The 24,135-nt window shown below is 47.0% G+C and overlaps 1 protein-coding gene across 4 annotated transcripts in view; it reads right to left on the bottom strand.

Annotated features, from left to right (window-relative positions):
* TANC1 (tetratricopeptide repeat, ankyrin repeat and coiled-coil containing 1) overlaps positions 1-24,135 on the bottom strand; it is a 229,561-nt gene that overhangs the window by 38,965 nt on the left and 166,461 nt on the right. For all 4 annotated transcript variants that reach the window (XM_060302398.1, XM_060302396.1, XM_060302397.1 and 1 more), the window contains 9 exons: positions 23,808-24,071; positions 17,294-17,416; positions 16,180-16,461; positions 15,252-15,403; positions 12,680-12,911; positions 11,362-11,528; positions 8,950-9,557; positions 4,382-4,490; positions 2,993-3,115 (listed from right to left, as the gene is read on the bottom strand). In XM_060302398.1, the coding sequence (XP_060158381.1) occupies positions 2,993-3,115; positions 4,382-4,490; positions 8,950-9,557; positions 11,362-11,528; positions 12,680-12,911; positions 15,252-15,403; positions 16,180-16,461; positions 17,294-17,416; positions 23,808-24,071 (2,060 nt within the window). The remainder of the gene's footprint in view (positions 1-2,992; positions 3,116-4,381; positions 4,491-8,949; positions 9,558-11,361; positions 11,529-12,679; positions 12,912-15,251; positions 15,404-16,179; positions 16,462-17,293; positions 17,417-23,807; positions 24,072-24,135) is intronic.

A 24,135-nucleotide genomic window follows, 5' to 3' on the forward strand; every position in this document is an offset into this window, starting at 1 on the left:
CTCGTATTCAACAGAGTGTGATGTTCCCCATTTACTTTTCTCCACATTAAAATAACTTTTGGGCCTATAATTCATTCAAATGGTGACAACAGATTCTGCCATTTTAATTTTTCTTTCTTTCTTCCTTGCCATCATTACAGAATTTTATTAATTATGGAGAAGCCGAAAGATATAATTTTAACTGAAGTGAAAGATGAAACAGTGTTATTACAGTAAACTCAATTCCAATTTCTATAAAAAGTAAAACAGGGCTTCCCTGGTGGCGCAGTGGTTGAAAGTCCGCCTGCCGATGCAGGGGACACAGGTTCGTACCCCGGTCCGGGAAGATCCCACATGCCGCGGAGCGGCTGGGCCCGTGAGACATGGCCGCTAAGCCTGCGCGTCCGGAGACTGTGCTCAGCAACGGGAGAGGCCGCAACGGTGAGAGGCCCGCGTACCGCAAAAAAAAAAAAAAAAAAAAAAAGTAAAGCAAAAAACAAAAATTCTAAACACAATTCCTTCATCACATGAAGTCTACGCTCGGCGTGTTCTCCACCTTTTGCAGAGTAACGCTATCTAAAAAGGAAGCGCTCACTTTGACCCCGAGCAACAGCTTAGAGCTCGTGCTCCTTAACTATAAAAGCGGCTTCCCTGTCCTCACCGCATGAAACTTGCACGTAGCTTCAGTCGGGACAAAAGCCCTCAAGCCTAGAGGTCTGCAGAATGAGTAGAAATGTCCAAAGGAGCAGGGCTGAGCACAAGGTTCCCAGGAGCGGCTCCCTGGGGCTGCTCTACTCCCAGGCACCCCACCCAGGGGTGAGCCAGGCTGAAATCCAATGTGGCCTCTGCCCATCAAGCCTGGAACCCCAACAGTGCTGAGCCCACCTGCACTTTTCTATTTGCAAAAGACCTTGTCCGAACCCACCAGGGGGTGGTGGCCTTTCTCTAACCAACACCCAAGCTCTTCACTGGGCAGCAGGGCTGTGGGTGAGCTGCCCCAGGGTCAGAGCACCGCTAGGTCCTTCCTGACACCCAGGCTCCTCCCTTCTGTACACCAGCAGGCGGAGATGTAATGTCCACCACAGGGACTACAGTTAATAACACTGTATTATATATTTCAAAGTTGCTAAGAGAGCAGATCTTTTCATCGCAAGAAAAAATTTATAACCATATGTGGTGATAGCTGTTAACTAGACCTTTTGTGGTAGTCATTTCACAATCCAAAGAAATAACACATCGCTAGGTTGCACATCTGAGATGTAATGTTATCTGTCAATTATATTTCAGTTGCAGAAAAAAAAGCGAAAGAAAATAAATACAGCCTGCCCTCTGTATCAGTAGGTTCTGCATCTGTGGACTCAACCAACAGCAGATTGAAAATATTCAAAAACCAAAATTTCCACAAAGCTCCAAAAAGCGAAACTTGCATTTTCTGTGTGCCAGCAGCTACTTACATAGCCTTTACATTGTGTTAGGTATTATAAGTGCTCTAGAGATGATTTAAAGTATACTGGAGTGGGGGGGGAAATGGGACTTTCCCAGCAGTCCAGTGGTTAACACTGCGCTTCCACCGCAGGGGGCACGGGTTCAATCTCTGGTCTAGTAACTAAGATCCCACATGTCGCAAGGCGTGGCCAAAAAAAATAGAGTATACGGGAGGATGTGCGCAGGTCATATTCAAATACTGCACCATTTTATATATGGGACTGGAGCATCCTTGGATTTTGGTATCTGTGGGAGGTCCTGGAACTGATCCGAGGGACCACTATACACCAGGAAGGCAAGGAAGGGAGAAGAGGGAGGAGAGTTCACATCACCAGACACAGGAAATGCTCCGTAAGGCCCTGATCCCCAGACACACACCCACGGTGTAGGTGCTGAGGGTGGGACGTACTGACAGCAGGGGAGGAGAGGCACAGAAGTCCCCCGAGAGTGGCCCCCAAGTGTCCTCCACGGCACCATCTCTGGGGCACGTGGCCCCCTCCCCAGGTGGATTTGATGAACCAAAGTGAGGAGAAGTAGAAGACAGATTCCTGGAAAGTTCCAGGGCTTCCCTTGACCACACTGCGACCATGTCACGGCACCTTTGTGCTACTAAGGAGAGAACAGGTATGACTGTTCTCATGGAGGTGACTGAAGGGGAGAATATGACTCCTTGGGAAACGATGTCAGAGCTTTTGAAGGCAGCCGGACACGTCAGGGCCTGGGGCTGAAAGGCCTGGAGTCTAGCAGGTGTGTCAAACAGGTGAGAAATCTAAAATGTGAAGACACTTACGATCGCATCTTACTTTGCTCTGGGAAAGATGGTGGTAAAGTGATATGAGACAGTAATTTCCACGTTCTGTGGGAGTTAACTCCTCTTTGTTGCCTTAACAGATACTCGGCCTCTGTGTGCTGCAGATTCTTAGGCTGCACTAAATGAGGAGGGAAAATCTATCCTAAAAACCTCAGCAGAACGTCGTGACATGATAGCCACTGACCAAGAGTGAGGAAGCTCGTGGTTCAGCAGCGGGCAGACCCTGCTACGCTTTCCGTGGTCATCAATACACTTGTGCACAAAACCTTTAGTAACAGTTTCCCTCTGTGTGCCCAGCACTTCGTGTTACTCATCAGTGCTTAATTTCCTACGAACCATAAAGAGATAGTCCAGATTTGAAACCAGGATGCCCTAAAAGTCCATTTTCCCTGGATATCTGACCAGGGTTTCCTCTGACCTTTGGTTTCCTTTGTGAATTGCTTCCCTTATCTCATCCACTCTGAAACAGTCACCACATGCTCACGTAGCAGCCCCTGACCACCCACCTCTTCCTGCCCCAGTGAAAGCTAAACTTGTAGAGGAGAACTGGCAATAGAGCATTCGGGTCTGTGTGCTTCCCATCGGGAAACAGCATCTTTAGTAGTAGCGTCCCAGCCTTCTCTGGCCACCAGCCAGTGTTGGGGAGAGCAGGACTGTTGGAGCAACAGCGGCCAGGGGGGCAGGGGACTCTGGCCCTCCCGGCAGAGGGTCACTTACCTTCACATTGGGAGTGTAGAGATTCCTGAGGGAGGCCAGGGCGGCAGACAGCCCCTCGGTGCTGTACCCAATCCACAGGGCTTGCAGATGGCTTGAAGAGATTCCAGTCTTCTTACTGAGGCCCTGGAAGCAACAGCGACCAATCAGCTTCAAGGTCTCCTTTCCCACCTGCAGTGTGGGTCTGAAAGCGGGTGTGCCCGGGAGGGCGCAGGTCCCTGCTGAACGCGGGGCAAAAGCTGTGCACACAGAAAAGACCTGAACCTGTAAGCCTTCCCGCCCTAAAGCCAAGGGTCGAGGAACTAGCCTACATCGACTGTACGCCTGGGGAAAGGGCGGGGGCAGATGAGGAGAAAGCTTCTCTTGACAGAGGTTCTCCAATCAATTAAAGGAAGAATAAATGTTAGAATATCGCCATCTGGAACCCCTAATGAAGGAAGAGACCAATCGTGGCCAATGGCATCACACCAAGCACACATGCTACGCATCCTGACACAAGAAACCTTATACAGACTTACAGAGCATTTTAACTCTAACAGGCAGACCTCGAAGATACTGTGGGTCTGGTTCCAGACCACAGCAATAAACCGAGTCATGCAATTTCTTTGGTTTCCTGGTGCACATGCAAGTTATGTTTACACTATACTGTAGTCTATTCAGTGTGCAACAGCATTGCCCAAAACAATGTGCATGCCTTAATTTAAAAATACTTTATTGCTAAAAAAACGCTAACCATCATCTGAGACTTCGGTAAGTCATCGTAGTAACATCAAAGATCACATATCATCACCACAAGTGATAATGAGAAAGTTTGAAATATTGCAAGAATTTCCAAAATGTGACACAGAGACATGAAGGAAGCAAATGCTTTTGGAAAAATGGTCCTGAAAGTCTAGCTCAACGCAGGGTTGCCACAGACCTTCAATTTGTAAAAAAAAAAAAAAAAATTTTGCAAAGCACAATAAAGCAAAGTGCAATAAAACAAGGTTTCCCTGTATAAAGTAATTGTGACACCCGGTGGGGCAGAGGGGGTGGGGATCAAACCTGAACCTGATTAAGCCGCTCAATATAAATACCAAATGATAAAAAAATCCAGAGGAAAGAGGAACACGTTAACGTAGGCCACAAGAAATAAGGACACAATCAGAAAATCCAGGTGGTCTGCAACTACACAGGTCACGAAATCTGGTTCAACAACTAAATAACAAGGAAACAAAGGGAATGAATGAAGTGGAAGCTTTAAGTGAAAAGAAAAGATTTAGACAGGGAAAAAGTAAAATGTAATCATAGCGGTAGATACACACTTGAGCGAGAACAATTACTTTTAGGGAGGAGGCTGTGCTGGGAGTGAGGCTCATGGAGGGCTACTCCCTGCAGTGGTGTGGGTCTCACCTTGAAAATGTGTGCCTTCAGGATGTGATGGCCGAGCTCCATGGTCTGCTGGCGGTTCAGCTTGCCCTCCTGTCTCGAGAACATGAATGCCAGGAGAGCATGCCCGTTCCTAGGACGAGAAACACACAGGTTGGTAACCAAATACCCGAGTCCATCTCTCTGCAGGCCCTCGGGGCGAACATCGCCCCTCGACCCCTGAACTGTTCTCCTGGTGCTTCAGCATCACCAAACAAAACGGGTGCAAAGCTGCTTCTTCACAGAAGATGGTCAATGCTGTTTATTCCTCGAGTCACTTTAAGGGCTTTCTCAGGCTTCCTCTATCTCTGTGGAGTGACTCAGAGAGAAGCCTCTGGACAGGGCAGGTCTTTGAAGATGGAACCACCCGCCCCCTATTCATCCTCCATCACTCTCTCATCAGTCTATTTGTTGATTTAGGTCTGTCACAAAAACGTAAACTCCACGTGACTAAGGGTCTTGTCTAAGTCACAGCTATAGCCACAAAACCTAGCAAATGCCCAAGACTCAGTAAGAACGCAAATACACATTTCTTGGATGGATGGACGGACGGACGGACGAAGGACAGATGCGCAAGTGGACAAATGGAGCAGAACCGTCACTGGACCTGACGTTCAGGCCTCCCCTCAGTACAATCACCACTGGGGACAGACCTGGGCCAAAGGACAAGGCCTTACAATGGAAGGGAAAGAAAAACCAGGCCATGTACAGCAACAGCTCATGATCAGAAACACCTAGAATTCTAGGCTTGAATGGAACACAGATCCTTCCTTGTAGGGGTAAAAAAGCTAAGCTGTATGAGTAGGTTTGCTGCGTCTGGGCACAGGGTAGACATTCAACTGACACCACCAATTAATCCCCCAACTAACCCTCTCATGAAGGAGCCATCCCACCCATTTTCCCCCTCTACATCCGTAGGACTCATTCTGTCTCCTGTGGACTCCATGCCTTTGTCTGAGCCAATCTGTTTGGAAAAGATGCTAAGGGCTGCTTATTCCAAGGTCACAGCAGTGACCTCTGTGCAGGGTGAATTATTTTCATTTCTATTAACCTGACAAACTTTGCAGTGCTGCTTTGCTGAGGAAAAGCAGCTAGTTGTGGAGGAAAAGATAAACTGTGAAAAAGAAAAGCATTCTTCTAAATGTGTTTTCTAGTAGTCGCTGATCTAGAGGATTAAAAGCATTCATCATTTAAATCATATTTATCTATCCAGATGCTTGCCTGTTTCTCATATCACGTATAAATCATGTTACAGACAAGGAAATCAGGGCAGGTGGAAACCACGAGATTGCTTTTTATCCTGCAGGGGAAGGCATGACATTTAAGACCACACTGCCACTGAGTGTCCTGCCTCGCGTCCTGTCAGGGTCTAGAGCACGTACCCTGTGCTCCCTCACACACACTACCTCCCAGACCTCAGGCTTCGGTTTCCCCTCTCAGATGAGAGCCTCCCTTGCTCCCGTGGAAAACACTCTCTGCCACCTCCCAGCGCTCCATGCCCCACCTGGTCCCTATCCATGGGCTAGTCCCACATCACTCTAGTCAGGGCCACTCTCCCACCCACGGGCTCAGCTATCCTCAGTCTCCCAGTCTGCCGGCTCTGTGGCCATGCCATCTGCGTCCAACACAAGGACATGCCAAGTACTGTGGCTGGCTGGCCCTTGCGGGTGACGATCACGCAGCCCTCAGTGGCTGGGCCAAAGGTGTCCAGTGCTCTGAGCTAAGCACGTGGCTTCCCACCTCCCCGAGGAGACAATTCACCATGCAGTCACTGGGCACCTGCACTCCTCTACATCCCATCTACCTTGACGTCCTTCCTTCCTGGCCCTGGGATCATGTGCCCCCTTCTAAGTCTACCTGCACTTACGAGTCTGTTCATTTTCTGAAGCTTATACGTATCAAGTTTTTACTACGTGCCAGATGCAGAAAGTTAACTAAATTATTTCATTAACTTGCTCGACCCTGTGAATCACTGTGTCTTACGATCCCCAATTTGTTTGCATGGGGCAACAGAGGCCTGGACAGGTAAATGATGTGCCCACGATCAAACAGGTGGTAACGACTGTGCAGAATTTGACCACAGTCTATGCAACGTGAGTGCCTTCTATGCTCTTCGTCAGCGTAACTCGATTTCTCATTCATTCATTTGTGCGTTAACATCCCCCTATAACCAGCATCATGGCTTAATGATGGGGATCCCACGGGGAACAACGCGAGGTCCTTGCCCTGAGGAGGTCTCAGCAACTGGACTGGAGACACGTAAACAAGACAAAATCCAGCTGGAACGGCACTGTGAACGGACTCAACGGGAGCACAGAGGAGGCTAGCTGACCCCGTTCCCTTGTGTTTCCAGTTGCTCCCTCTTCACTGATTGTGTTTCCCCATGCTGTCTCAATGATGCTTCCAACAACGTCCCAATCCCCTGCGTGGTTAAAAACATAAACCAATACCCTTCCCCACCCTCAAACTACCCGAAACCTCTCAACCCGTCCACTTCCCATGCCGGGACGTTGGCTCTCTCCTCTTTCACGCCTCACAACCCAATGGAAGGAATCTCCTAAGGATCTAGGACCCTCCTCCCACAATGAAAAGCCAATGGCTTCCCCTTCATCCTCACCTTCCTTCACTTCTTGGCAGCATATACCCCCCTCACCTCCTTCCGTGCAATCCGTCTCCTTGTCCCAGAAGTCCAGAGCTCCCTTTCCTCTCACTGCACTTCCTCACTACATCCCACCATTGTCTCTCCATCAATGATGCCAGATCTTCAACGCCAACCTCTCCTCCAACCGTTTAGACCCCACCTGCCTCAGAACCTCACCACCAACCCCATGAACTCAAACTGCTAAAATCCAAAGCCGCCCATGCCTTTCTTACCCACTCTAAGAGCAACGCCATTCCTAGTTTCTGAAGCTTAACGCCTCAGTGTGACCTACATACGGCACCTCCTTCTGCTCGACTATGCCCACAGGCCAAGCCAGGCCTGTCTATCTCACGTCAGCAAGGCTGGCCTCCACCTCACTATCCTCCTAGAAAATGAGCTGATTTGACTAAACGTGTCACAGCATGCATTTCACCTAGTTATTACGGTCTGGCCAAATAACCTGGAACTTACAGTTTACAGCCCCAAAGCAGGTTCAGAGGACAATAAACTCTTAGCCCAGTACTGCCTAAGAAAACACCTTATCCACAACATGAAAAGAGCTGCTAGACCTAGTGTGTCAATGTTAAGTCAACAGTCATGGAAGGAAGGGAGTGTGCGGCCCACAAGTGCATATTCATTTCATCTCTGGCCCCAGCATCTGACGCAAGGTCCAGTCCAGCCCAAAGCAGACGGTTTAGCAGCTTGTCAGACCTCTTACACGAGGCTGAGAGCAATTCTGACTCACAGAGGGCAGAAGCCATTCAAGACAGAAATGATGGACTGCCCTGGTGACACAGTGGTTAAGAATCCACCTGCCAATGCAGGGAACGTAGGTTCGAGCCCTGGTCTGGGAAGATCCCACACGCCGTGGAGCAACTAAGTCCGTGCGCCACAACTACTGAGCCTGCGCTCTAGAGCCCGCAAGCCACAACTACTGAGCCCACGTGCCACAACTACTGAAGCCCACGCACCTAGAGCCCGTGCTCCCCAACAAGAGAAGCCGCCGCAATGAGAAGCCCACACACGGCAACGAAGAGTAGCCCACGCTCAGCAATGAAGACCCAACGCAGCCAAAAAAAAAAAAAAAAGACAGCAATGATGTCGGCCAAGGCCAGGGCCAGGGAGAGGTGGTGGACATGAACACACCCTTACTGAGAGCGTTCGCACCTTGAAGCACCCAGTCCTTCACCCTGACTGGCACCATATGCCACAGGGCAGGCAGGCTTCCCACCCGTCTCCTCCCCTGGGCGGTGAGGAGACCTGCATCCTGGCCCAGACCTGCTACAAAGCCTCAGTGGAACCTCTGACTCCCCGGATGCAGGTGCCCCATCGCCATCTTGTAAGTGGGGCATCTGAGCTCTGAACCTGAATCCTCCCGACCCCAAATCCCAGTCTGTTACATAGTGCAGAACACAAATGCAAAACGAGGAGGCCAGACGTGATGGCTGTGCTGCCCTCTGGGCCCACAGACACATCAGATCTCTGGGACAAGATGCCACAAGCTCAAGGGGTGGGGGAGTGGCAGCGCCGAGGATGCGAGACAGTCCACAGACCCTCTGGTGAAGAAACTGAGCCGTGAACAGGCTCGAAGGAAGCCCGCTGTTCCCTGCAGCTAATGCCACACTCTCCCACGGGTGACCCATGTGCAAGGGGGCAGGGATCTAGAAGAGAATCACCAGAGAAATATGGCCCGGGCACTGCCGAGCTTCTCTTTCGTCCAAATGTACTGAGGAGTCCTAAAATTCCAGCAATCAAAGGAAGGAAGCTTTTGTTGTAGCAGCAGAGAGAATTTTCCATCACCCTTCCTGAATTATTCATGCTGTACTGTCTTTCTGTTAAAGAGCACAACTAGTGTTTGGAATCCCTTCCCCAGTCACACATCAGACTCCCTGCACAGAGCTGCCCGTCGTACCTGGGTTCACACAGGAAGGCCGTGTTTTCACCATCTGCTCTCCACACGAGCCACTCCCTGAAGGACGGGTGGCAGAACATGCGGGTTTTGTCTCGCCTCTTAATGAGGAAGCAGGAGAGGGCATCCATCCTCTGCTGAAAGTCCTCCCAGCCCTGCTCCCCTTGGATGTGGCCGGCATTAATCGCCTGGAAGATCTGCTCGTCGGTCATGGGGTGGAGGGACGCGAGGGCCACGTTTAAAATGGGCAGCGCTCTCTCAAAGGCGGACTGGGTCATGAACTTCATGTTGCACTGCAGCAGGTAGAGCTCAGACAGCGACACGGGCACCACCTTGTAGCTGGCGCTCTTGATGACCAGGTGTCCCCTCTGGAAGAGGTCCAAGGTGAGTTTGAGGTACAGGTAGGAGCCGAGGCTCCGCAGCACCAGGTGGCTGCTCACTTTCCCGATGAGGGCGGCGTCGGCCTTGCTGTTCAGAGAGATGTTGCTGAGGATGTCCTGGCTGCTGTGGACCCTGTGCTGGACGTAGGCGTGCAGGTCGCTGTGGATGTCCTTGTTGTCTGGGAAGTCATCTAAGGACAGCTTGACGAATGGCAGCTTGCTCACGATTTCCTGCAAAAGAATGAGACGCCCAGTGCCACTCCACAGAGCTTTCTTTTTCACGTCAGCTGCATTTCAAACCAGATCCACTGGTTTCCTTTCAAGGAGGATTTTCACGGATTACAGGGACTCATTGTTTTGTATTAAAACATGTAATAGGATAAACTGAAGATAAAAGGCTTATGTGAAAGAAATTCCTGATGCGAGATCAAATCAGAAAAGGCTTTCCTGAGGTCCTCATCCGAGGACGCAGAGCCAAGAGAGATGGAAGAGCCTCAAGCAGATGGCGGCAGCCTGGCTGCACCAGCAAAGGGGCAGTGAGACCCCCAGGTGACTTGATACCCGTAATCTTTACACTGTGCAACTGCTTATAATAACAAGGACAGACACAAACCAACGCCGTACGTCTAAGACCGTGGCCAGACGAGAGGCATCTTTCACTGTGCATTAGATACTGGGGCTGCATAACCCAACTGGGACATCTGAAACTGCCCCCAGGCTGGGCTCCAGTGACAGCCTGCCGTAACCAAGCTGCTGGACATTCGTAGAGCCCACTGTCATTTTGGTTTTCTGTAGTTGCTGTTTTTTGGTAAACTTAAATTGAAGTGCGATACACAGAGGTGCACAAATCCTAACTGCACAGCGTCAGTCACTTCCACAAAGTCAAATATACCTGTGGGACCAGCAGGTAGACAAAGAACATTGCCAGCTCCCAGAAGCCCCGTGTCCCTTTGCCATCCCACAGATAAGCATTGTCCTGACACCTAACAGCAGAGATGAGGTTTTTTTTTTTAAATCCCTCTATCATTTGTGAAGTAGCTAAGTACATGTCCTCATTGAATGTGACAGTCGTAGGAGACAGGCTGAAGACAATTACCGCACCCCCCCCCCCATTTTACACAGATGCTAACGGAGCCTCTGAAAACTTACACAGCTCGCATGTAAAACACAGGACTCCTGCTTCTGTGCTGCTGACTGCCAGATTCTGCTCGCTGTGTGAAAAATGACTGAAAAGTGTATGGATCAAACGTCCATAAAAACAAACACCAAGTTCGAATGAGGTCTAATTCTACTTTTAAGGAGGAAAGAAAGAACCCAAATGCTATTTTAAGATAAATATCCTAAAAGGGAAAAGATCAGAATCTAATGTCTCGTGTCTTTACTAAAAATGGATAGGAGGGAAGGAGTCAATGGCTGTTAAGATACAATTTTAGGGTTTAAATGGGGGGACAGATGAGGAAGAGAATTTTAAAAAAAAAAAAAAACACTCTTCATCTCGCTGCAAGCGTTACCTCATGTCTAAGTTTTATGAAAAACTAGGCTTTTATTCAGAATAGGCCTTAAAAATCTTCCTCCTTCATCCCTCCCTTTTCCCTTCATTAAAACAAACAAACAAACAAAAAAACCAAAAAACAAAAAAAACAAAGTCCCACTACAAACCCATACAAATAACTACAAGCAGGAATAACTTCAAAATCTGGTAGACCTGTTAGCCAGGCGCCTCAAAGAGCCCCCCCAAACTGAGTTATGGTGAACCAGGGCGAGACACTTCTATTTTAGAAGCACAAGTACAGCTTGATGATAATAAGAAACTCACTTGACATCCTGATAAATGTGCCTTGGGGGTAAAAAGGTCAGAGTTTTCCTGTTTAGAGCTCTGTGCACTAATATGTCAAAGCTCTAATACAGTTTTCAATTCAGCAGCTAAATGGTTGACAACAGTTGAAGCTGTTAGCATTCATCTAAAATCGTAATTGTAAAAACTGTAACATTGGGGTTTGGGGTCTTGGAAAGACATGTGAGAACTCTCTTTTACCTGAAAATTCGCTCTTACAGTCACAATCAACTTCAACCACGCAGGGAATTTAGAAATAATCTTGGTAATAAATGAAGACAGTGTATCTCCGTAATCAGGTTTATGAAACTCAGCTTCGTTTAAACCATCTATCAAAATAATGTACTCTTCTGCAGGAATTTTCTGCTCTAAAGGAGAAAATAATTTTTTTTAATTAGGAAATTATACATTTCTATAAGATAGCACCCCCCCAGTGTATTTTAATGCACAATTTAAAGTGTAAGGAAAACTAAAAAGGTTTACATATGGCAGAAGACATGGTTTTCACAGAAGCATGCTTTCTATTAAATTTGTAATGAAAACCAGAGCGCAGAGCCTAAAGAAAACCAATTCTCACCAAACAGTTTTCAGAAACGTACTGTATTACACACATCAGCAGAATCTCACCCCTGTGTATGATACACTTAGCTCTTCAAAAACTCCTGTCACTGGGGAGAGCTACAGCAAAGATAACCAACACGGACCGAGATGAAACCTGCCAAAGACTCTAGGTTTCCCCACCCCGCAACCCCGCCTAGAGCTCCCTGGATGGATTCTGGCGAGGAAATCTGACCCTCAAAGGGCAAAGCATCCCGTCCGAGGCACACAGCCAATGGAGGCGAGAACTCTGCTGCAGAGACTCCTCCAAGCCCGAATCTAGTTTTCTATTCATTAGTGCCAACTTTCTGCCCAGGGATGAGGTGCAATGACGACATATCTGTTTCAATTCCCTCTCTCTGGCACCATCTGGCAGAAGCGCTATGTAGGCAGGTAAACTAGCTCAAAAGGTGAAGAGCGAAAGGGGGGAGGGAAGATGGAAAGTCAAAGGCCCATAATATCACTAATGCCCCTACTGTGGAGAAGATTCAAGGGCAAAAAAGCCAAACGGACACTTCTAGAAACAGCTTCAGGTTCAACTGAGCAGAGGCCCCTGGAAAAACATGCCGGCAAGTTCCCCAGACAATCAACTTACACCCCTGCGCCTTAGGAGTGCAAAATATGCAGGCAGCAGTTCCTAGACAGCAAGTCATCTAAGGAACCTATGGTTACAAATTAGCTACTTTGGAAATGTTCAACCGCGGAGTGAATTCTCACTAGAGATATTGAAATTGAAAACAAGGCCATCTGGAGTGGAGCCAGGAGGAGCCCTGCGGAGACGGTTCTGAGGAAGGGGAGGAGAGATGTACTCACATCCTCCCTGGGCCCACTGCACTCATACCCCAGAGTCAAGCGGACCCCCACCCCGCTTCTGAGGACTGTCCTGGGGAGAGGGAGGACACGGGTGGCTGCTGGGAGGTACCGTGTCTCAGGCTTGCGAGTGGCTCCAGCACACCCCTCTTGAACGCGGCCACTGGGTCCTGCACACAGGACCTGAGGCTCAGCACGCTCTGGAGCTGGGGCTCCCTTATCAGCAGGTCTCGGTAGGCGGCCAGCTGATGGGACCGGCAGAGCAGAGCGGCGATGCTGTGCACGAACTCGGGCACCAGGCACGTGTAGGTGTTGTCGGCCTGGCAGTAGTGGTAGGCCACGACCTGCAGAAGAAGCAGAGTGGTCAGCATCGCCTCATCCTCTTCACACGGCACCCTGCGGGCTCTCCATCAGGGATGCCATTTTCCCGTTCTCTGAGGTAACAAGAAACGTTGCTTCTATTCCCCAAGACTGAGTCATTATTTAGCTTAATTGATCCAGTTATCCCTTTAGTTTGGGAGGAATTCTGAAGTTTGGCAAATTTCAGGCCGACTTTTACTTGCAGCCACAAGTCCGTCTTGACCGGCACTAAGATCAGCACAAGTTACTCTGTATTGAATATAAACTCATAAAAGTCATTCACAAAACTTAAAGCCCACCCTGGCTTGAAACAATTCCAAGCAACCCCGACGTTCTCGACATCCACAAGTACCATATTCACTACATTTCTGTTTTCAAAAACAGCAGCATCTCCTTGGGGAACTCATGTGCGGCCCCCAAAAAGCAGATAAAATTGGTGGCAATGAAAGCCAGGCTCTCAAGTCACAGCTGCTTCCTCTCCCTGGCAGGAGGGCCGCCGCCAGCGACACCATGGAGAACTTCAACAGCAACACTGTCTGAAGGATCAACGTCAGACACTACCAAATTCCTGCCTATCTTGCGAAGGGACACATAGGAGGAGGGAGGGTCCTGCCCAAGCACCGAGAGGATCCTTTTTGTTGCGATGGATTTGAAGTGGCAACAGGCTAGTCATGAGAGAGACCCCCAGGGAAGTACCAAATGCGGCACTGTCTTGAGAGGAGAGGCACACTGCCGATCAATGGAGAATCTGAGACTGTCCCAAACGAGGATGAATGGAGGCATATACGTACAAGGTAAGGGGGGTGCAAAAGGTCAAAACACCTCATGTAAAGTGCTTTATGTTTTTCAGAAGGGTTTGCGACACTGCTGTCCCACTCAGCCCTACAACCCCTACATAAGTAGGACAAGAACCACTAGCTACGGTTCAGAGGTGAGGGCAGCACACAGACAGGTTGAATGACTCGCCAGGGTGACAGACAGTCAATGGAATATCTGGGATTCGATTCCTGGTCTGTAGACTCTTAAAAAGCAAGGGGCAAGTTCCAAAAAGCAGTTCCAATTTGGAACTGCCCTGTGACTTCTTGTTTTTATTAAATTTATCATCGACACTCAGAGGAAAGCTGACAGCTCTTCGCCTCTCACCTGGAAAGAGATTAGCTGCAACGCAAGAGGACCTGTGAGCTTGTACGAACCACCAATGAGCTAGTACCACAGTCCACCTAGCATGGTGTTTGGCAATCCAACAGTGGGCGATGAAACCAATTTGGAGCCATAAAAGTTTTTCTTTTTTTAATTTAATACAGTGAATTTTATAGGATGTAAGAATAAGTGTAATCTTATAATGCTTTTTCTTCAGTTGGGTGTGTGATGCTGTGTGTGAGTATCAGGTGTTTAGTGTAACATGTATTTCACATTATGGGTCACAAAGTGGTTTGAAAAATCACTATCACGGGGTGGCTTTGACGTCTGCACTACATCCCTCATCTCAGATCACCCACTCATGACCAGAGGACTGCCCCGAATCAGTGGTCAGGGCATCAGGGCTGCCCATGCTGGGTGAGGAACGGCCCTCATCTGGGAAGCAGAAGCGAGGAGAAGGGACCTGGGGCAGAGGAGCTTTCCTTTCAGTTCCCCTGCACCAACCTCACCCCAGGGGCTTTCCTCGCTAGATGCTTCTCACCGCTGTCCACCCCTGGTGGTTCTCCAGCTCCACCAACTCACGCCACTGCTGCCCCAGGAGACCCAAGTGGCTCACCAGGAATGAGAGGTGTAACCGCTTCAATGCAGGAGGGCAGCTTATGAACCTGTACCAGATGTCAAGCAGATAGAAAATTTCAGAAGGATCATGACTGACCATGAATCTAGGAAGGGAAAATTGGCCAAGTCTCTTACAACATCACAAAACACCTCTGACAGAAAGACACTTGGAACCAAGGGCTCTAGGCAACAGAGTGCAGGTGGGGCGGAGCCCTGGGTCACTGGGTTAAAGGCTCCCAATCTCCTGCTCTCATACGCAATGAAGGAGGACACATGCTTATAAGGATGGATTTGTGGCAAGTGCAATGATACCTCTGGCTGCTTTGAGGAACTCTTTCAATCCATTGTTTAGGAGGAATAAAAGTCTACTGCCAGTGTCCTAAGATACTAATTTTCATTAATACCTTTTATCTGGCGTACTCTACCACAATTTTATCAAAAGCTACACTTTCGCATTAAGTAACCCTTGTCTCTGTTTTAAGATCCCTTTTTAAAATTCATTTCTCAAAAGGCAAACTAGCAAACCTCTCTCTTTGGAAGGCTCCCAGAGATCAGGAGCAGATTACCTTAGAAGCGAGGTATTTCACTGCATCCTCTCTTGGTCTCTGGTTCTCTGGAGTATCAGACCCAGACCCAGGGGGGGATTTAGCTGCATTGATACCACTTGTAGAAGAACTTGGTGAAAGCAATGGAGTGAAAGGAAGATCCTGGGAGGAATCTGAAGCAAAGAGACAAAGAGACTAGTTTCATTATTTACAACAAGGATAGGGTGGAATATTGAACATATTTCTTGGTCGGACCCAGAAAGTATTTTAACGGGTAATGAGTGAACATGGTAACAAATGCAAAAGCCCAGATGGGGATACAAGGCTCCCTCTCAGCCCTGTCTTCCGCCTTCCAGGGCCCCTCCCAGGAGAACTGCTGTTTCTGGTTTCCTTTATTACATTCCTTTGGGTTTAAAAAAACAAAAAACCTTTCCTGGCTCACTTGTCCCTGTTTACCATGTTAGAGACACTTTCTTTTTTTACATATAAAGTAAGCTAAGCATAGTCAACTATTTGCCTACTCCTGATTTTAGGTTAGTTTTTATACTTTGGGTAAATCTGGCATAGAAGACAAAGGCTGTGGGAAATAGGGTGTGAACGGATTCTGCGCAGACTCCTTCTGGCTTGCTGCGCCAGAAGTCTAACCCGCTCAGTGTTAGGACCCTGAATTCCCCAGAGCATCTGATCAGGCCTCACTGCCCACATCAAGAGGGGGACAGGCCTGACAGTGGGGAGAACACCAGGGAGGGCTGGCCTCAAGCCAGGTTATAGCCTCAGAAGACCATGAGAGATAACTATTGATAGTTCTCCAGCATACAATCGCCAACCTGATACAGCAGCTGGGACAACTTGAGGAAAATGGGGAATTTATGTCTATCCCAACAGCAGTTTCCTCCATCTATCGTACAGTAATATAATAAACTAGACAAGCAGTTAAACAGGGACACACTTTTCGGTGATGAACTGGGGCTGTTGGAAGCAATCTGCCTCATGCGGCTTCCGTGGCAGCTCAGTGCCACCAGCTTAGAAATGATCGCCGTCTTCCCAAAGCCCACGTTTCCGACAACCACGGCTCCTCTGTTTTCTGTCAGTTCTGTGTTCCTCAAGTTTTCTTCTATCTGGTGAAAGAGCCAATCCCTTCCCACAAACACAGAGTCTGTAGTTATGCTCGGTACTTCGAACAACAGGGGTTTCAACAAAATGTCTTGCGGCTTGTAGGGAGCAAATCGTGCTTAGAAAAAAAGAAAAGATCATTATTTTAGAAGAATGACATAATTTTATACACTAAAAAACTCAGTTTATCATTGCTTGTATGTTACTTTTAGCACAGACTTTAGTTTTACAACACAAGGGATCTGGAAGTATTAATATTACCAGTTTGGTTCCAGTAATACTTCCTAATACCTCATTTATCGTACCCTATTGGCCTTACAAAGGGTCCTATTAAAATGACTTTCTAGTCCTTTCATGCTTCTAAGTTATTTTCATGACTCAAGAGAGACACACAGAGGATTAGAGAAAGTGGTGAAGGGACCAAACCATGTCTCATCAGTTTATCTGAAACAGTACTTGAGACGTGTTTCTTCCACTCCTATAGGAATAAAATGGAAATGCATCGTCCCTGGAGACAGAGTCCCAGCTCTTATCAGGGTGTGGTGGTGCTTTGCGCCCCTTATGGTGAGATCATTGGCCACCCAACTGTGCACTACGGGTAGAAGAAGCAGGAGGTGGCCCATACAGCCCAAGGAACTGTAACAAAGCCGATTCTTTGTTGACGACCAAAAAAATCTAGTGAGTGTTAAAGGACTCCTCACTTCAAAACAACGTATTGCAGAATAGTTTTTCAACTCCAGAAGCAAGTTAATCACACACTATAAGGAAGAAGCCCCAAAACTGTTAAGGATGGCCTCCTAGCACACCTTACTAAAAGATAAACTTTTCGCATACACACTTCATAGCATGTTTTTAAAACAGCTGGCTTGAGTGCTGGTTACCACAGACTTTCCGTATTTAGTGAATGAGCTCATCATAGCCATGATCACAGCGGATGCAAAGATAAATACCTTTAACTTCCTGTGCCCTGCCTCTGGCCGTATTGTGCCACGGTAACCTAATTGATGTCCGAAGGGGAGCATTTCTCTGTCCGTCTAAATAACTCAGATCTTCCAATTTGGTTGAGCTCGTCGCTGTAATATTAAACTGAAGTTTAGTCTCTTCAAAGTTGAGTTTAATATCATACCCAAACTACTATAAATTATAAATTACTAAGCAATTCATTTCAGGCTTTCAACAAAACTTACTTCAGGGTGATTTTGGTTTTGTTTGCCTACCCCAGTTAATTTTTCCGGCAATGTCGTTAACTGAAAAGTGGACAAAACTAAGTGCTCCTCATTCTTGAGTCAAAGTCACGTTGATGTGGTTGCCAGGAGTCTCCATTACTCCTGGAAAGAGACAGACCTCACCAAAAAATCTTATGAAGAAAACTGACAATCGAGGGTCACTCAGTAAAGCTTCAGTACTGACTGCAAACACGCAGCATGGTGACCTGTCTTCTCTGCAGCTCCAGGGAGCCTTCTGCTGTTGCTGGAATTCCAACCTTGTTAACTAAGTGAGCAGATTCTGCACGGACAATTCCACAGTGCTCAGAACCCTAAAAGTCAGCTTTTGGCGGTAAAAGTAGCCGAGTGGACTTTATCAGAAAGCTTCAAATTTTTATGTATACGTTATAGATTATATATTATATTACATCTATGTATGCATTTTTTTAATTCTAAAAATAAGTAATCACATTTACCTCTGACCAAATCAATAAGACTCATAGCACATAGCTACCTGTTAAAAAGCATTAAGGATCATTAACTGAAGCATACATCAGTTCAATTATAAAAATAATCAGTACAAAATAATTTTGTTAATTCTTAGCAAATCTTTAAAGCAAATATACAGTACATGTTTTTGCCTTAAAAAAAAAGGAACCTCCTCTTATTTACATACACATCCTAGGTCACAATGAGAAAAATCTAAATAAAAATAAACCTAATTTGGTTTGTGGGTTAAGTAGTCCAATTATAAAGTACCGACAATCCTAGACATATGATTATCTTACAGGATGATAAAATACATGTTATCATTTGAGGGTAAATGACGGGGGAGAGGGACTCATATTCCCAGGGCTAAGGCTTCTAAGGACTGGTGAAATCATTAGTGCAACAAACGCTGGAGGGACAGAAGTCAAGTTGGGCCATCTGCCTGCTGAAAACCCTCTGGCTATCCCACGGGCTCTGGCCCAGCTGCCGACCACCGACCAGGACCACCTGCCCGACCTAGGCCCTTCCTTACTTCCCCTCCTAAGGCCTTGGTCCTTTGCTTCCTCACTGTTAGCACCACCTCCTCTCATTCCTTCAACAGGCACCTGCGTGGCTCCATGGCCTGCCTCTGTGATGATGTGTCCCCTCTTGCCGCAGTCTCCAAAGGGCAATCAACCATGTGCCCTACTCACCTTCCCAGGCCATGGAGAAGGATCAGACACCTTGACTCTAATAAAGCACACACTGATGCTTCTTCAGTGCACACCCACAGCCTGTTCACACACCCCGTACACGTTATGTCAATATGCAACACAAAACTTTCCTGTTAGAAAGACTCGGCTAACTCCTTATGCAGGACGTCCAAATGGGCCTAAATTATGGGAATCCAATGGCAACCTCTAGCTTCTCTCCAGGTCCTTCACAACCAGGGCATGTGAAACTTCTCAGAGGGCCGCAAGGACCACAACCATCACCCTGGCTCCCTATAATAATATAGCTTGGAACATATTTCCAGGTTCCCACCTGGGACCTGGGACTCTGACTCGGGCCTCTGCAAATGCCCCCCTCCTCAGCACGCCTCACTGTGAATAAACGCACATGTTGAAGGCTGAGGTAGAACAATCCACAAGCTGGTTCAGTTTAGAGCTGGAAGAGCCACGACTGCCTGACTGGCTGCTGCTTCAGCCCCGGAGAGCACAAAGACGCCCGCAGCCTCCAAAGGTTTCCCGTTTGCCTTTCCACCCTAACCCGTCAAAACATGACATTCAGTTCATAATCTCGTAACAATGGACAGGTTTAAGAAGAAGAGACTATGAAGGGCATGCCAAAGAAAGGGTTGCAAAAAAGCCCTAGTTTGACACAGAGGCAGAAGACAGTGGGGTTTTGAATGCCTCTTTTCAGATATCCAGTCACCACAGCTTCAGCTCTGAAGCAAGCAACAGAGCGGCCCCAGCAACTCCAGAGCTCTATTTAAAACATGAATATGCTGCTTTGAAATGGACCACTGCTCAAATGGGCTGCAAGCCCCCAGCTGCCAGCTCCCTCTGCTTTCTAAGGTATCATCACAGCCACTGAGAGGGATGGAAAAGGAGCAGCAGTGACGCTGCAGCTGCTTAGCACCGCACCCAGGAGACGCCCACCCAGCTGATCAGGTGACTAGGCTGACGTGCTGTCCTCTCACACGTGCCTACGGATGCTCGGACACTACAAAAATTAGTTCGCTTCTGGTATTTAACAGTAAGTGCTTTCAAAAGCCTGAACGCTATACAGGGCCCAGAAAAATCAGAGAGGAAACAATAATTTCATGCTGCAATAAACCTACTGCTAGTATCCCTACAGTTAAATTAATTATAATTAATTTATACTCACTGCATACATACATTGTGTCTAACATCTGGGTGAGAGGTACATTTTAAGACGCTGCAGGACAGAGGGTTTTTTTGGGGGGAAAAGGGGATGGGGTGGAGTAGGTGGAGTGAGAAGCACAGGGAGACTTCTCTAAGCTGAGCAAAGGGAAACATCTGTTGAAACACCATGGATTAACCTATCAAAGGTAAATACCATTAAGTCCAGGGCAATTACCAGTTAGAGTTTCAAGAAAATTGGTTGGTAATTTTGCTTGTTGATTTCCTACACTAAACACAGTGTTCTGTGATTCACTTAGAATTTCAAAAGACAAAAACAGGTAGTCCAAAAGGTAGAACCCAGGGAGTGAGCCAATGGGTAAGACTCCACGCTCCCAATGCAGGGGGGGCCCAGGTTTGACCCCTGGTGGGGGAACTAGATCCCGCATGCCGCAACTAAGAAGCCCACATGCCGCAACTAAGAAGCCCACATGCTGCAACTAAGAATGGGAGAAAATATTTGCAAATGAAGCAACAGACAAAGGATTAATCCCCCAAATATACAAACAGTTCATGGAGCTCAATATAAAAAAAAAAACAAACAAACAACCCAATCAAAAAATGGGCAGAAGACCTAAACAGACATCTCTCCAAGGAGGACATACAGATGGCCAAGGGGCACATGAAAGGATGCTCAACATCACTAATTATTAGAGAAATGCAAATCAAAACTGCAATGAGGTATCACCTCACACCAGTCAGAATGGCCATCATCAAAAAATCTTCAAACAATAAATGCAATAAATGCTAAAGAGGGTGTGGAGAAAAGGGAACCCTCTTGCACTGTTGGTGGGAATGTAAATTGATAGAGCCACTATGGAGAACGGTATGGAGGTTCCTTAAAAACCTAAAAATAGAACTACCATATGACCCAGCAATCCCACTACTGGGCATATGCCCAGAGAAAACCATAATTCAAAAAGACACATGCACACCAATGTTCATTGCAGCACTATTTACAATAGCCAGGACATGCAAGCAACCTAAATGCCCATCGACAGGCGAATGGATAAAGATGATGTGGCTGAGTAAATTACTCAGCCATAAAAAGGAACGAAATTGGGTCATTTGTAGAGATGTGGATGGCTCTAGAGACAGTCATACAGAGTGAAGTAAGCCAGAAAGAGAAAAACAAATATCATATATTAACGCATATATGTGGAACCCAGAAAAATGGTACAGATGAACTGGTTTGCAGGGCAGAAATTGAGACACAGATGTAGAGAGCAAACGTATGAACACCAAGGGGGGAAAGCAGGACGGATCGGGGGTGGTGGTGGTGGGATGAATTGGGAGATTGGGATTGACAGATATACACTAATATGTATAAAATAGATAACTAATAAGAACATGCTGTATAAAAAAATAAAGTAATATTCAAATTTTTTTTAAAAAAGAGTCCGCATGCCACAACAAAAGATGCCACAACGAAGATCTCACGTGCCACAACTAAGACCCAGCGCAGCCAAAATAAATAAATAAATATTTTTAAAAACAGGTAGAACCCAATCATCCAACTTCTGGATTATCCAAGATATCATTTTAAAGGCTTCTCACTCTGCTTTTTAATGAAGGAATAAGGTGTCCGCTTCATACATTTTGATGTGGCATATACAGTAATAACCTGACTGCAGCTTTCTAAATCAATTCCACTCCAACAAATGCTTTTGCAAAGAAAAATCTCTGCAGAGCAAAACAATCACCACAGCTGGCCAACTTACTTTCATCATCTTTGACCAAAAAATTTCGCTGTACGAGACAGTTAACACGGAAGCGACAACTCCAGTTCTTTGTGACAGGCTCAGTGACAGTACAGGCAGGCAGCCTTAGGAACTTGTTTCCATATCCTCACCCCCCAGGGGAACCATGTCCCTTGGGGAAGTTGGCATCACCCTTCCTTCACCTGCTAGTCCTTACTCGGCCCTCGTGTACCAAAATACCTTTCCTATCAAATGGCAATTTCTCTGTGTTTACGTGGACCTTGACATGCAAACACTTCCAAGAGATTTCAGTATACGGTCCTTCCCATTTTACTTCAATCCTTCGAACACTGAGCGTTGCCTGCTGCCCTGTTTGTAGCAGCCTGCCTTCTAATCCCTAGATAAACAGCTCTGCATATAGTCTATAACCTGAGTCTTTTATTCTTTTCAGTGATACTTGAAAAATCTTGGCATTCCCTCTTAACTGAGGTTCAGCTTTAGGGGTAAGAGGGTGGGCAATGAAGAATCTACCAGACTCCCAGCTTGTTAGCAGAATTGATACTACTATGATGTAAGGCACTTGCCTATTTCCTTCCAAGATACGTTTTTAGTGTATAAAATATGCAACACGGAGAAATGAGCAAACCCATTAGGCTGGGCAGCCACTGCTCAACACCAGAGGTGAAACCCTCCCAATTCCACAGGAGGTCCAGTTCAAGTGCATCCACAGATGCTAATGAATGAGCACAGCAGAAAGCAGAAAGGCCTGCTCTGTAATCACTGCAGTCTCCTGGAAACGCTCAGCTCATACCCACTGTCACTTCACGTGGCAGGAAACCCCATAAAAGAACATCAAGCAGAAAACATAACCCGAAAGGGGGTCCTTTTACCACTGTTAAGGTAATTTATTAATGTGTTTCCTAATTTTGAAATAGCTTCATTAAACTGAATATGAGTTTGCTATTTTGTTGAAGTCAACAAAGCTATGAAGTCCTGGGATAATACAAATGAACCATTCATCACATCCAGGTAAAAAGGGTCTAAAATGCCTTGGGTGCAACATATTATGCCGTAGATAGTGGGAGGGTGGTGGGAGGACACAAAAGCTTCTGGAAGAATCATCACTCAATACGCATAAAGCTCTCAGTACTTCCCTCTGGCAGGCACGCCAAATCCCTTTGAAAGTGAATTAAGAGTTGTGTCTCTGAACTTTTCCATTAGGGCCATTTATTTATCAGCTGCTTCAGAGTTCCATTGTAAAACACACCCAATAACAACCAGAGCGGCCTGGCACATCCCAAAGGAGCAATATAAAATCACAGAGAAATCCTTTGATGTAGGAAGAAAGATCCTGGGTCCAGGCCTTGGCAGAGGAGAAATTTAAAGGCCTCATTGGTAACAAAGATGATCAAAACAAGTTCCTCTTCTAAATTCAACAGAAGAGCACTGAGTTTAGAAACTTGGGAGCTTAAAGCAGGCACGACAGCTCAGAGGCAGAGTTCCCTTCCCCACCCGCTGAGAACTAGTCTCCTTGCCTCACAACCACTCACTGACCAGTCACCCAGCACCAGTCACCACTTCTGCACTCTCGTCTCAGCTCTGGCTGCCGCATCTTGCTGAAGGGCACGTCTGTCTCACCTATTTTCATTTCCTCTCTTTCCTGCTGGCTTGTGTTTTAAACTATGAGCTCCCTTGAAACTGAATTATACAAAAATTGGACCTCGTATCTGTGTGATGGGCCTCAGTTACAAAACCTTAGTTTGAAAGTTGGATTAGAAATTCTTTGAGCTAATATTAACAAACTGATTCTAAACAACAATTCCCATTGACCAAGCTGTAAATCCTCAATTAACTCCGGCTCAAAATAACAAAAAACAAGGACAGAGTTTTTGGTGCTTTCTTCCCTCAAACACAAAGAGCCATACAGTGTAAATATTAGATTTAAAGAATTCCAGAGGGGGGAGGGTCACTTAAAGACCATTAAGTGCGGCCTTATGTTTACCCTCATGTTTACAGATGGGTAAACTAAGGCCTACAAAAGGTAAGGGCCTGACCCATGATCACAAGTTTGGCCTGTGTCTGGATTAGATTCCCAAGTGAAGAGAGTGAGCAGGGGGCACCTCAGACCCAGTGAGATCACCCTTCCAGGGAGAGGCGTGGCCTTACCTGCAACTGAGTTGGGCCGTGGCATTATTAGCGAGCTGGAGCTCTGAGAATAAGGGACCGGACCATCTCCAACTGAGGCTTCGGCTTTGGGCAGCACACTCTCCGCTGGCCCAGGGGGCTCCTCTTCTGCCACTGGGGAGCAATTATCTGCCCTGCGGTCATGAAGCACTCCCTTCTGTACCCCTAACCTTAGGCTTCCGTCCTTATTCCATTCCAAACTGGAGCCACTCCGGTCATCATTTTCGGATGAACTTGTAATCGTGGCTGAAATGAGAGACCAAAATACTTTGAAGGAAGCCAGGAATTGCTGGTGCCGTTGAGAGTACAC

Source organism: Globicephala melas, chromosome 7 (genome assembly GCF_963455315.2).
Source record: "Globicephala melas chromosome 7, mGloMel1.2, whole genome shotgun sequence".
Lineage (NCBI taxonomy): Eukaryota > Metazoa > Chordata > Mammalia > Artiodactyla > Delphinidae > Globicephala > Globicephala melas.